Below are 14,801 nucleotides of genomic sequence, written 5' to 3' on the forward strand. Positions count from 1 at the left end.
GGGGTGCGAACGCTTGTGCAGAGAGCTGCATAAACAAAAGTTTGTGCAGTCTCTGTACAGCCAGGAGCTGACGTCAGGAATCCTCCTTCCAAACGGCTGGGCACGCCTGCGTTTTTTCGGACACTCCCCAGAAATGGTCAGTTGACACCCACAAACGGCCAGTTCCTGTCATTCTTCTTGCGGCCGCCGGTGCGATCGCTTTCTTCGTTAAATCTGTCGCTGTCCGGCGATCCCTGTCGCTGGCGGCCGACGCGCCTGCGCATTGCGGGGCATATGCATGCGCAGTTCAGACCCGATCGCACCGCTGCCAAAAAACCTAGCGTACGATCGGGTCTGAATGACCCCCATAAACTCAACTTACTGATGAAATAGTAAGTCATGGAAAATCACTACTCACCTTGTTGATGTCTGAGATGAGCTTGCCCTCTCTCGGCATGTACACTTTCTGGTTGTTCGCCCGCATCTTGCTCTGAATGGTGAAGAGCAGCACTTCCAGGTTTCCTTTCTCTGTAAATCTACAGCCATGTGGAGAAATACACCGTCACGTAAGGAAACACTGTACCGCAATGAATTTATTATACACTAATTCAGATGCAGGGCTGTACCAGATGTGTGATGACAGAGGCACATTATATATACCCTCACTGATCACCAGCAAACGTACTACTTCAGCTGTTTGTGAAAGTCATTATTACGACCATAAACCCTACCTAGGGCTCCTTATTTTCCCAGGACAGTCCCTGTTTCCTCCCTCCCCCCCCCCCCCCCCATACTTCAAAAGTGATCGCTCTCCGTGTAATGCAGTTTAATAAAGCATACACTGAACAATGGACTAGTCGCCGGCACCAGCAGGATCTCCTGAACCAAGGGTATGACGAGACTCATTGTCCCCTTACTTTGGTGGTTTTTCCACCGTGCGGTAGGTGTTGAAAGCTTGTAGCTGCTGCTGCACGCCGACCAGCGAGTTGGCAAACTTCCGATTGTTCAGGATGATTATGGTTTGTTCAATCCACTCAAGAAGATCAGAGGCCAGCGATTCATATTTCTCAATCATCTTTTCGGTTTCAATTGCATTGTCCAGCACCTGTAAAATAGATGGTGCACGGTTAGCAGACCATACCATGTGATATTCTCTGGCACTGCGGCAGAGGAGACCCACCCATAAAGTGTAGGGGAAAAAACGTAAACTACTATACATAAGAGTGTAAACCAGGGTCCTAAGAAATATGGAAAAGGTCGCCCATTCACAGTATGAAAAGGCATCTGTTGACCTTTGGGTGCGATTTCCAATCCCACCTTCCTGATACATTGGGTTTTGCGATCTCTGTATAAAGCAGCTGCTCAATACATATACTGGTGACCTCTGCTGGACAGTTACAGAAGTGCGATGGTAGTAGCTGCAAAGGAGGAATTTGACAGGATAACTAAAATGACAGCCAACGTCTCATTGGTCAAGTTCTGCAGATATCCAATCAGGAGTTGGCTGACATTCCTGAGAGTCGATGGATGTTCCTCCAGTTCTGTAGCTCTTCTGACAGAGGTCCCCAGTTAGTGAGAGAAGCTGCATCATACAATGGGCAGGGGGAGAAAGCCCAGATAAGAAGTCTTGGTTTTTATGTGTAAAAACCATCAACACTGAAGTTATAATGCTTGCTAACAATTATACAATATACATATTCGGAGACAGACTGAGCTCAGACCCCGAGACTTAGGTCATGGACTATAAAACCCCCAGGTTCCACAAACACCACACAGATTTCTATGCACAAATGAAGATGAATTGTGTTCTGGTTACGCAGCAGCCTTTAATAACAGATATTGTAACAGCACACTTTGTCCGCTGAGTAATAGCAGCATAACATGTGAGACTCAAAAGGGGGGTATTCAATTAGTGCCGTTTTTGCTACTGGCACTTTTCGCCCATTTTTAGGTCAAATTTACATTCGACTTATTCAATGCTCATGACGTTTTTTTTTTTTTTTTTTGCAAATTCACAGGTGTTTTTGCCCATGCCGATTCAACAAAATAAAGTGAAACAGCATGGGCGAAAACGGATAAAAAAATGGTCGAAAATGCCCGCAATTGAACACCCTGTGTCGAATTAGTGCAGTTTTTTCGACTTAATTGAAAACCCCCTAAAATCCCAACAGTTCTGGCTGATATATGTTTTATGCTGCTAGGAATAATTTTGTTTATTTTTTTTTACACTTACTTTCCCAATACGTTTTCCTTCCACAGCCAGAGCCTTCATCTTTGAGAAGTAGTGATAATATGTAACCACGTAAGTAATGATGGACTTTTCATCAGGATGATCCACACTGATATCTAGTACACAGAATAGCCAAATAAGCAACACACACACACAAAAAAAATCTGCCCCTTGAAAAATGACCCTTCTCACAACACAAGGCATTATACATGGGAACACAATCTCATTTTAGCAGATTACAGATGTACATATATCATTGCCGCAGGTGCGCCAAACAGTCCATCTTGGCACGCTAGATCCTGCGAGACTGTTAGCGTTGGATCTAGATTGCTGGAAATGCTTCTTAGTTGCAATGCGACAAGGACGCACCAGGAGACTCTGCTGATTAATTTGATAAGCATCGCATTGCGACTAAGAATCATTTTCCGCACACACAAAAAAAAAAACGACGACCACCGGCGCTAGCAACTGGACCTGGCTACTTACTCGCACCAGACATCTCACACTGCATGGCGCATTGGGCTAGATGTATGACGACACATCTGTAATGGTGCAGAAGTTACTAGTCAAGTTTTGACCATGTAATCCATTTACTACTACTGAGAGAACGCCTCTTATGAAAGACAAACATTTTTGAGTGATCTTTTATTCAAAAGTAACTGTCTGCACCAATCACCCCTTCCGCCAGTATTCATTAGACCCCTGGCTGCACTCCAGGCCAGGAAACCGCTTGCAGGCATCATCATTTTAAAAGTAACTGGTGCACATTGCATATGGTGAAGGAAAGACGGCCTGGGAGAGTGCTGCCCAGCTCACAAGCTGCATAATGGGGGGCACCGGGAAACATAAGCACCAAACACCTTTACTATACATTTCTAACAGACAGTCAACAAGGCTGAGGGATGTCACACATAAGGAATGCCGTCATAATGTTGACTTTAACAATGTGAACACAATAATGTTGACAGTCATGGTGTCGACTGTTGAAATGTCGACACTGGACATGTCCACATCTGCAGAATGTCAACATTATGGACCGGTTGAAATTCTGCACAAACTGGAGAGTTAGGCTGCGGCATCGGAGTGTTAGTGTTCGGCTACGGTAGGAGAAGGTTAGGCACAAGTGGGAGGGTTAAAGTTAGGGCTGCGGCATCGGAGTGTTAGGCTATTGTAGGGAAAGGGTTAGATTTAGGGCTGCGGCATCGGAGTGTTAGGCTATGGTAGGGAAAGGGTTAGATTTAGGGCTGCGGCATCGGAGTGTTAGGCTATGGTAGGGGAAAGTTAGGCACTAAGGGGAGGGTTAAAGTTAGGGCTGCTGCATCGGAGGGCTTGTGTTGGGCTACGGTAGGGTTAGGCACTAGCGTGAGGGTTATAGGGGTAATTCAGACTGGATCCGCAGTTGGAATCCCTTTGTGCAGTGCACTGTGTGTGTGCACCGTAGGAGCCCAGTGAGATGCAAACAGCATTTCTGGGCTGCAATCGCCTTTGCCTGAATGACAGGTAGAGGCGGCCGTGGGGCTGGAGAGGGCGTGCCAACGGTGTTAGAATGTTGTCGGCGGGGGGGAAGGGGCGCTGTCCGGACAAAACAGGTGTGTTCGGACCGTTGCGGGGGCGGGTCGCGGCGGCTGCATGATGTCACACACAGCCACTTCGACCCGGGATACGGCAGGTAGCCCCCTGCCTGCGCGCAGGAGCTGCGCAGGCAGGGAGCTACTCGCCAGGTGCAAAAGCATTGCCGCCGTGCGTGGGTGTAGGGCCTGACATGCGGGGTGGACTAACACTGTGCTGGGCGTCCCCCCGCATGTCTGAGTAAATGATCGTAGTGCTAAATTTAGCACATCTACAATCAGATATGAATTACCCCTAGTTAGGATGCTGCATCGTAGGGATGGTGTTAGGCTATGGTTGGGGGAGGGTTAGGCACTAGGGCGAGGGTTACGGTAAAGCTGCTGCATCGGAGGGATAGGTTGCGGCAACGTAGGGTTAGTATTAGGCTATGGTAGGGTTAGGCACTTGGGCGAGGGTTAGAGTTCGGCTGAGGCATCGGAGGGTTAGTCTTAGGCTATGGTAGGGGAGGGTTAGGGATACTCACTGCTGGAAGTCAGATAACCAAGCAAATCACCACGGAACCACCAGTCACGTTTCGTCAATATTCTAATCATGTCAACATTTGATCAGTGTCAACATTTGATCAGTGTCAACATGCCAAGCATGCTGACATTATGAATATACTAAACCCTTACGTAGGACATCATTATCTTCCTTTGATGTAACATCAATTAGTTTGCAAGGGTCAAATGTAAAAAAGGGCCATTCTACATTCACCCCAGTATGTATGAATTAGCAACATCACCTTCTGGGTCGAGTAGCTTGGTGAGGCCCAGGTGCTGCTCGGCAAGGTTGAAGGCATTTTGCAGATTGTAGTGCGCGTTTGACTTCTTCAGTTTATCGAAGTCAATAAGGTCTGGCCTGTGTGGAGGACAGAAGACGTCAGGGGTGAAGTCACGCAACAGAACAACATACCATATAACATGAAATGTGGTCTATCTAAAACTTTCTCCATTGCAGAATAAATTCCTAAGAACAGCCTCTAAGCGTTTCCCTGGATATTCAACAAATGGTTTGAATTATACAGACCATGGTGGCAAAATGACGTACTAGCCCAGATAAATAACAGGAATGAATAGTATACCGAATAGCGGGGATAAGGGATATTTCCTGGCGTATAATGAACGTCTGTCTCTGAAGGCCTTTAACCCTGACAAAAAGTGAACTGCCTACAGATATACTGACTGGAGGAACTCATTAGGGAAATTCCTTTTTGGTTTAAGTCCAAAATCCAGAACTGCCGCCTACCACAGCCAAGGCCCCGGCGCTTCTCTGATCCATCTAGAATTACAACTAGACTGCAAAAAAACAGTAAACCTATCAATCTGCATAATCTTAGTAAACTGAGCCAGGGGACTCGCACTGATTCCATACCTTCAGGAGAAGGCCACGTATCAGTTTCTATTAATTATTTGTTAAAATCTGCCTCTGGGGTAGCTGTGGTTTGGCAGCGTGGTTTATTAATGTGTGCATTACTCAGGGAAGAGGCACAAAGTTGGGCAAAATTAGGGCAAACACAAAAAAGTGCCCATTTACTGTTACTAAGTACTTAGTTCCCCAAGGATGGTGACACCAAATGGGCATAGATTTATATAGCCTAAAGACCTGAATATTTTTATATTTACAAACCTATTATAGCCTTATTTTTGAGTTACAATGATTAGATTGTTTATATTATTACACTTTGAACCAGGGAGCCTGCTGAGTTACTGTTACTTCGACCTAGCGGCAGCTAAGAATAAAATTTAAATTTACCATTAGCAGTCAGCGACAGGTTACAGGCGGTCTAAGCCCATCGTTTTTTTTATATTTAGCTAGTGGAAATACTTACAACTAGATTGTACATTAATATATTTATTATAAGACATCGCCTATATTCTATGTTACAGTTGGGGGTATCCAATTCGCTGCGAAGAAACAGAAGGGTATCCTCCCAAAAACACACAGGTTCAGTGAAACCTGTGTGTTCTCGCCGGTTGCAGCCCGTATTCGTGGATTTGCTTTCCCCTGCATGAAGCGGGTGAAACAAAATCCCCGCTAAGCAGCAGCCCCTCTGGCTTATCGGGGGTAATTGGATAGCGCCCCAGCAATTTACTGTGGGTAATAGGATACCCCTAAGACTCTGTTCTATAATCATGATCTCTAGTTTTAGAGCCCTCCCGATGATACAATCTTTTAACAGTACAATAGCTACAGATAACAAGCCTGGTAAGAAATCGTGGGCATGACCTCACTGATGGCATAACCAGATGCCAGGGTCGCAAACATCAACAGGGGGGAAAAAGCTGGCACACGAGTTAACGGGCTTCACTGGGGAATATAACAACATGGTCTATCATGTGCCTGTCCAAGACCAGAGCGAGATGATCTGACATCCAAGAAACATTAGGACTATCCTAGTACACCAAGCTGTAGACAATCACAATGGCAGCACAGCCAAATATCGGTTTCAGTTTCTTTACGGCCTCACCTGTGTTTATGAATGAGTGCGTTGAATGCCATGCCGTCCCGCCAGCTGGTGGTAAAGTTGTGTATATTCACATTTGGATACCTGAAAAACAGACAGATAATTGATGAGGTGGGCACAGTCCAGTGTGTATGAACATTTATATGGAGCAGTCATTGCTGATACAATGGTACAACGACAACTCCGGGCAATATATATGATACCTATTAAGCCACATCCAGCAACCCAGTACATACTCGTGACCCACTGTACATCCCGCTGTGTACAGGCACGGTCATTGCCCAGTTCAGATCGCAGTACTCAGATTCTCAGTCATAATTCCCACTTTTCCTGGGAACTTCTGGGAGGAGCCAGCTCTTACACCCCTCCCCCTTTCCTCTCCAGTGGGTGAGGTGTAGCAGAACGACTCAAACTGTTTTATCATGCCCCACACATGCCCCTTGGGCCTCCCCCTATAGCAGGGATGGGGAACCTTCGGCCCTCCAGCTTCGGCCCTATATTATATAGTGAATGATAACTCAGAGACCTGGGTCAGTGTGGAGTGGACACTCTTGTGCTACCCTAGGCAACACACAGCAAGACACTGTAGATATGCCCTTTTCATTCATCTTTGCCCTAGTACACTTGGGGTGAACGATCACTCCGAACACTCATTCAATAAAAGGGAGATATACAATAAAAGTGCGAATGAATAAAGCCATATTAAGCGGACATGTGATTTACCTTCACATCTGATCTGTCAGCATCATGGCGCCATGCTGTCATTTTAATAACCATGTAGAGAGATGCACGACTCCTCTCCCCAACCTTCTGATGCAGAGATTCATTTTGCTGGGTTCCTGCCAATCTGATTTATTTTTACAAACCGCATTAACGCTGTTAGTGCTGCCACGCTATCCCGGGAAATATCTTCCAGGCTAGCCTGCCAGCTTACAATAGCTGAATCAATTACCAAGGCGTAAAACCAGTTTCGGAACGGAAGTGATTAACTTGCCTTAGAATAATTACAGCTATTTACTGGATGTTGCTGTGGGTAACAGCACAATTACACTGTCTGTAAATAAACCACACAATGAATGACACCTAGTAATGCGACAGAGAGTAAACAGCTCATTATTCTGTGCCGCTCTGATGTGCGGTGTGGGGGCGAATTCCTAACACTCACTGACAGCGCGCGCACACAAGAATTAGCAGCGCGCAGGATTAGTAAATGAAGCTGCCACGAGGACGTACATTTCCTCACACGTTTCCCCCAATCCCGGTTATTTTGACAAATAATAGAGTAATTTGTGTTCCGTAGTAATCCAGTTAGGGACACGGACATGTTTGTAGCCAGAGCAATTGTTTTTGTGAAAACTCTGTAAGCAGATCTTTTGCGGTAATCTCTTAATCTCCACTCACCCAGCTGTCTTCATCTGGCACCACAGAAGCAGTGCATCCTTAGCCGATTTCTTCTCCTTGTTGTCCTCTGATTCTACGCGAATGTCTTGGATCTAGGATAAAGAAATGCTCTGTCAGCAAAAGCTTCTGCATCAATTACCATGCATTGACAAATGGGATTTTTTTTTTTCATTAAACAACTTTGTGCATAAGTCTGTAGAGTTGTTGCCAATAAACTCCCCTCCCCCTCCCCCCAAAAAACAAAACAAAATTTACACCGGAGAATGAAAAACATTAGATTTAATGTCAATTAAATATATATTTTAAAAAAAGGATAGAGTCAAAGTTTGTCAAAATAATAAAATAATTTATAGGCTTAATGGTAGTTCTAGTCTTTTTTTCTGCCGGGCCGTAGGCTGGGTGCACACTTACATGATGTCAGGTTGATTTTCCATATCAAAATTACAAATTGTCTACATTGTGCAAGCAGGATTGCATGCGTTTTCTTGCTGCAAGGCCAACGGGAAGATACCACGTGGGACCCGGCGTAGTTGAATGAATGGAAAACAGAATGAGATGTAGCTCATCTAGTGTGTACGGGAAATCTGGTATGGTCAGGGCCCGATTGCCCGTCGTTCAAGTGTGTACCCACCGTGCACCAAGGTGTGGATTTAAGTCCAGCCACCCCCCCACGACCACCTTTCATGACCACCTTCCATGATAGACTGGATACAGGACAGAGACTGATCATTCAATGTTACCGGGCGATGGTATCCTGGTAATATCATAGGCAATATCCTTCTTAAATAGAAAAGACAGTCCTCGTCACCCCTGCACCCCAGTAACAGCAATGCTTTGGTAAGCCTCCCAAACTATTCACCCACTAATGGCCCCAATTTCGCTAATTCTCACCAGAAGCAGCGGATTCTCCCTAATACAACAACAAAAAATGATGGTGTTGGGGATGTGGCGTATTTTTCCCTTTGTCAAATACTCTAGATGGAAACGAAGGCTAACTTCAGTATTTTGGCCACCTGCAAAGGCCTAAACGCACAAACTATAGCATTCTTCCCTTTACATGCGCGCATATGACTAATATTCCTCGGCTGTGCTGAGAATTCCAAAATTTCCGTGATAATTCCTGGTTACGGAATGAAGACTGATGAGACAGAGATCCTTTGATTTCAATTTACCCCCCTCCACATTTTATCTTTGCACTTACCCTATAACATTAGAACCTGCATAAATTTAACATATGTGATAGAGGATCATTTCAGAACTGGAAACTAGTAAGACGTATGGAGTTACTAGTTCTGCTTAGTTAACGAAAAAGAAGATCGGACCACTGAATTTTGAAGTCCATCGGCTAAACGTAAAAGCCTCAGAGTTCCGGAGGTGCGGGACTTTTGTGCGAGACAGTTTTTTTTAAAGTAGCAATCATTTACAAGGCAAAACCAGGTTGATTATGTCTGGTTAATGAATGCTGATTTAAACTAAAAAAACCGGGGGGGAAAAAAATAGGATTTTGGTACCTACCAGGTAAATCCTTTTCTTTGAATCCATAGGGGGCACTGGAGTACTCTTGAGATATGGACGGCTTCCACCGGAAGAAGGCACTGAATAAATTAATTTTTGAGACTACTCCTCCCCTCCATATCCTGCAGCACTTCAGTGTTTTTTACTGAGCCGAACAGGATCGATAGAGAGATTGACAAAAGGAGAATTACATATAGTCTCACAGACAACAATAAAGTTGACACAACGTAACAGACAACTAAACAGTTGACACCATAACTGATTAACCCTTGTTAAATTTAAACCAGTCGTGAAAGTGTGTTACCATAAGAACCACTGGACTCCTAAAACAGGTAAACTGCTCTGGGTGGGCGTCCAGTGCCCCCTATGGATTCAAAGAAAAGGATTTACCTGGTAGGTACCAAAATCCTATTTTCTTTTTCATCCACTAGGGGTCACTGGAGTACTCTTGGGATGTACCAAAGTCTCCTCCGTGGCGGGAGAGCTGTTTGGCACCTGTAACACTAAACGGCCAAAGCTAGATGCTGCTGCCGCGAACGTATCAAACTTGTAAAAGCGCACAAACGTGTGCACTGACGACCAAGTAGCCGCACGGCAAAGCTGTGTCGTAGAAGCCCCACGACTCGCTGCCCATGACGTCCCCACAGAACGTGTGGAATGAGCTGTTACTGAAGTAGGTGGCTGTAACTTAGCATAAAGGTAAGCCTGACGTATAGTCAGTTTGATCCATCTGGATAAGGTCTGCTTAGAGGCTGGCCAACCCCTCTTAGCTGCGTCATAGAGAACAAACAACGTATCTGTCTTACGCACAGTAGACGTTCGGGAAACATAGATACGCAATGCGCGAACCACATCCAACGTTCCAGAGTCTCCTGTTAATACAGGAACTACTATTGGTTGATTGATGTGAAAAGACGACACTACCTTTGGTAGAAAAGCGGGATTCGTCCGAAGTTCCGCTCTGTCATCATGAAAAATTAAATACGGTGACTTGCATGACAAGGCACCCAAATCTGAAACACGCTTAGCCGAAGCTAAGGCTAAAAGAAAAATCGTTTTCCAAGTGAGAAATTTAATATCCACTTGTTGTAAGGGTTCAAAGTAATCGGACTGTAAAAAATCTAAAACCAGATTCAAGTCCCATGGTGCTGTAGGTGGAATGAAAGGAGGCTGTATCCTCTTTACACCTTGTAGAAACGTATGTATTGACTGTAACGAGGCCAATTTCCTTTGAAAATAAATTGACAACGCAGATACCTGCACCTTTAATGTGGAAAGACGTAGTCCTCCATCTAACCCCATTTGTAAAAATAACAAAAGACGGGATAATTTAAAAGACGATGTCGGAAATTTCCGAGCTTCACACCAACCTATATAAGTACGCCAAATTCTATAATAATGAGCTGCCGTAACCGGCTTCCTAGCTCGTACCATGGTTGGTATAACAGACTCAGGAATGCCCTCTTTCCTTAAGATGGCCTTTTCAACAGCCACCCCGTCAAACGCAGCCGCGCTAAATCGGGGTAAAGGAACGGACCCTGTTGTAACAGGTCCGGACGTAGTGGGAGTGGCCACGGATCGTCTGCGAGTAACCCGAGGAGATCCGAGAACCAAGCCCTCCGAGGCCAATGAGGCGCTATTAGAATGACTGTGACGAACCCTCTCTTGATCCGTTTTAGCACCAACGGGAGCAGCGGAAACGGTGGAAACAGATACACAAGGCTGTATGGCCACGTGGCTGTGAGAGCATCCACCGCCACTGCCCCTGGATCTCTTGTTCTGGACACATATCTTGACACCTGATGATTGTGGCGGGATGCCATTAGATCCACCTGAGGGTAACCCCACTTCTGGATCAACATCTGAAATACTTCTGGATTCAATGCCCACTCTCCTGGATGAAAATCCCGACGACTGAGAAAATCTGCCTCCCAGTTGTCCACTCCAGGAATGAACACTGCCGATAATATCACCTGGTGATATTCGGCCCATCTGAGGATCCGAGCTACTTCCCGCATAGCCATGCGGCTTCTCGTTCCTCCTTGTTTGTTTATATATGCGACTGCCGTCGCGTTGTCTGACTGCACCTGAACAGTCTGAAAACGAAACATGTACACCGCTTGTCTTAGAGCATTGTAAATCGCCCTGAGTTCCAGAACATTTATGGATAGCGATCTTTCGTGATCCGCCCAGAGGCCCTGGAGCCGATAACTCTGAACTACAGCTCCCCAACCTCTGAGACTTGCGTCTGTTGTCAGAATTATCCAATTCGCGACGCCGAATCGTCTCCCTGCAGATAGATTGTGTATTTTTAACCACCAGAGAAGAGACACCCTGACTTGTGGTGACAACCTCACCCTGTGGTGCAGCTGCAGATGTGATCCCGACCACTGTGCTAACACCTCCAGTTGAAACGGACGTGAGTGAAATCTTCCGAACTGAAGTGCTTCGAAAGCCGCCACCATTGTGCCTAGAAGGCGAATGCACAAATGTACTGAGACTGTGCGTGGCTTGAGCACTAATTGCACCAGATGACGAATGCCCTGTACTTTCTGTTGTGGCAGGTAAACCCTTTGTTTTACTGTATCGAGAATCATCCCTAGGAATTGAAGTCGTTGACACGGAATTAGATGTGATTTCTTTAAACTGACTATCCAACCATGCTGAACTAGTACATTGTACGTTAGTAAGGCATGTTGGAGAAGCAATTGTTGAGACGGAGCCTTTATGAGTAGATCGTCTAAATACGGAACAATTATTACCCCTAGGGACCTGAGATGAGCTGTCATCACGGACATTACCTTGGTGAATACCCGAGGCGCTGATGAGAGGCCAAACGGTAGAGCCTGAAATTGGTAATGGTCTCGTCTTATCGCAAACCTTAAGAAACTCTGGTGAGGTGGCCAAATCGGAATGTGCAAATACGCATCCTTGAGATCTAGTGCAATCATGAATTCCTGTGGCTCTAACCCTGCAATTACTGACCTGAGAGATTCCATCTTGAATCTGTGGTAAGTGACGTAATGATTGAGACCTTTTAGGTTCAATATTGGCCTGACTGAGCCATCTGGTTTTGGTACCAGAAACAGACTGGAATAATAACCCTGCCCCTGTTCCTGCACAGGGACCGGAATTATCACTGCAGCATTCAGCAGAGACTGAATGGCAACCTGCAGAACTGCTTTCTTGTCGTCCGACACAGGCAGTCCTGTCGTGAAAAATCTTCCTGTTGGAAGATAATCGAACTCTATTTTGTAACCCTCTAATACTAAATTGCGGATCCACCCATCTGTGGACGTCTGCAGCCACGCCCCCTGAAAGCTCTGAAGGCGTGCTCCCACAATTGGAGATCCGAGATGGGCTGGGAGCCCGTCATGCCACTGGTTTGTTAGTGGTCTTGGTGTCTTGACGACGTGCATTGGATTGTCGGGCACTACGTCCCCGACCTCTTCTGCCCGGCGTGACTGCTCCTCCCTGCCCACGAAAGGGCTGAGTTCTAAAGGATTTGAACGCCGGACCAGAATATTTCCGTTTAGGTATAGTTGTAGGCGATGGAAGAAAAACAGACTTCCCTCCAGTAGCCTCAGAAATCCATTTGTCCAATTCAGGACCAAAAAGTTTCTCGCCATCATAAGGCAATGCCTCTATACCTTTTTTAACCTCCGTCTCCGCCTGCCACGAACGCAGCCAAAGTGCTCGTCGTACTGTGACTAGCGATGAGGACAGGCGAGAAGTAAGCTGACAGACGTCAGTAGAAGCTGTACATAGATATTCAGCAGCTTCCCAGATCTGATCCGCGAGAAGTATAAGATGATCATCTTGCAGAGCCGACTTGAGCTCTTTTATCCATACCATTAAAGCTTTAGTAACCCAAATGCCAACCAACCCAGGTCTTAACAGCACTCCAGTTGCTGTGTACATGGACCTTAGCATAGCCTCTATTTTACGATCTGCAGGGTCTTTAAGCGTAGTAGCAGTTGGGACTGGTATGGTTAACTTCCTCGTAAGTTTAGATACGGATGAATCCACCAAAGGTGGGTTCTCCCATGTAGCTGTCATGGCCTCTGGAAACGGGTAACTCGATTTAAATCTACGAGGAATAGAAAACCGTTTGTCCGGATTTTTCCGTGACTCCAGTAACATTTTATTAAGAGATTCCGAGATAGGGAAACACATCGGAGATCTCTGTCGTTTAGTAAAGACTACCTCATCATTCGTCAGTGGCTCCTCAGTTTCCGTAAACTCCAGCGACTGACGAACTGCTCTGATGAGATTGTCAATACCTGGGCTGTCAAAGTCGTCACCTTCTGACTGTTGTTCTATTTCGCCCTCCTCGTACTCCTGTTCAGTGAGGTCTAGTATCCCAGAGACAGGAAAATTAGTAGGAAAAGGAAACTTATCTTTTCCACTCAAGGTGGACTTATGACCAGTTTGAGACTCCCCAGGTAACTCAAATGGTCTCATCTTAAACTCAGATCTTGCCGCCTCTCTTTCTTCACGAGAGGCGGCCAGTTCTGATTGTAAACCAACTAATACATCTGCAAGTAAAGCCCATGGCGGGTCCTGAGATGCCTTTACTTCTGGAATGGAAATCGTATTTATGGCTGTATTAACAACACATGCTGTACATGTGGTGGATCCATCAGGCAACACACTCTTACAGACATGACATGACAAATGTTTCTTAGATTTTGCTGGTGTCTTACTCATTATGAAGACAGACAATACAAACTCCACACAGACAGACTGCACGACTCAGTAATAACCCCAAAGTTCCTGGTATATATCTAGGCAAGTGCAGTGCCTGCCAGAAATACGAAAACTGACCCCAAAATTCCTCTAGTACCACTCTTAGCCGAGATGTAAAAATAGGAAACCTGGAACAGACAGGAGAACATTTAAACATATTAAGCATTTCTTGCACTGCCAAATACTGTTAAAGTCTCCCCCCCCCCACTCCCACGACCTCCGTGTACAGCACCGGGTCTGGGCCTGTGGAAGTTTTGCAAAGGGCCGTGTGAGCGGCCTGACTGTAGACCCCGGACAACGGAACTCCTCGGCTGCTGCGGGCGGATGGCGGAAGCAGAGAGCGTGCTGCATGGAGCCGTGGAGCGGCCCATGCACACGTGCTCCCGCCCGCCACACACAGCATAACGGCGTGTCTGTGTAGCCAAGCAGCGCTGCTGCTGCGCAGGGAGCAGCGGTCTTTTAGGATGCTGGGAACCGGAGAGTGAGAGCGCGCCGCATGGACCGTGAAGCGGCCCATGTACACGCGCTCCGGGCAGCAGTGAGTACCCAACAATCCCCAACAGTGGAGCGGCAGCAAGCGCTGACCGCCCCAACCCAACATACCTGGACCGTGACAAAAGTCTATGACGGGGCCTTCATCCAAGCTCCGTCCAGCTTTCCTGCAGGCAGCCTGCAAGTGGAGTGAGGGAGCTCTTTACAGAGAGGTCCGACACTCACGGCTACTCAGCCGCTTCCACTGTCCCTGACCCACGCCTGTTAGAAGGGGGGAAAGGACGTGGAAATTGAAGGAAAAAAAAAAACTTAGAAAAAAATTCCAATACTTTGTGGATGAGCTCCACTATGCCTTCTAAC

The 14,801-nt window shown here is 46.2% G+C and overlaps 1 protein-coding gene across 3 annotated transcripts in view; it reads right to left on the reverse strand.

Moving 5' to 3' along the window:
- The window catches only part of SPTBN1 (spectrin beta, non-erythrocytic 1), a 289,366-nt gene that overhangs the window by 64,520 nt on the left and 210,045 nt on the right, over positions 1-14,801 (reverse strand). For all 3 annotated transcript variants that reach the window (XM_063918643.1, XM_063918644.1, XM_063918645.1), the window contains 6 exons: positions 7,686-7,777; positions 6,288-6,368; positions 4,563-4,678; positions 2,213-2,325; positions 897-1,084; positions 398-515 (listed from right to left, as the gene is read on the reverse strand). In XM_063918643.1, the coding sequence (XP_063774713.1) occupies positions 398-515; positions 897-1,084; positions 2,213-2,325; positions 4,563-4,678; positions 6,288-6,368; positions 7,686-7,777 (708 nt within the window). The remainder of the gene's footprint in view (positions 1-397; positions 516-896; positions 1,085-2,212; positions 2,326-4,562; positions 4,679-6,287; positions 6,369-7,685; positions 7,778-14,801) is intronic.

Source organism: Pseudophryne corroboree, chromosome 4 (assembly GCF_028390025.1).
Source record: "Pseudophryne corroboree isolate aPseCor3 chromosome 4, aPseCor3.hap2, whole genome shotgun sequence".
NCBI lineage: Eukaryota > Metazoa > Chordata > Amphibia > Anura > Myobatrachidae > Pseudophryne > Pseudophryne corroboree.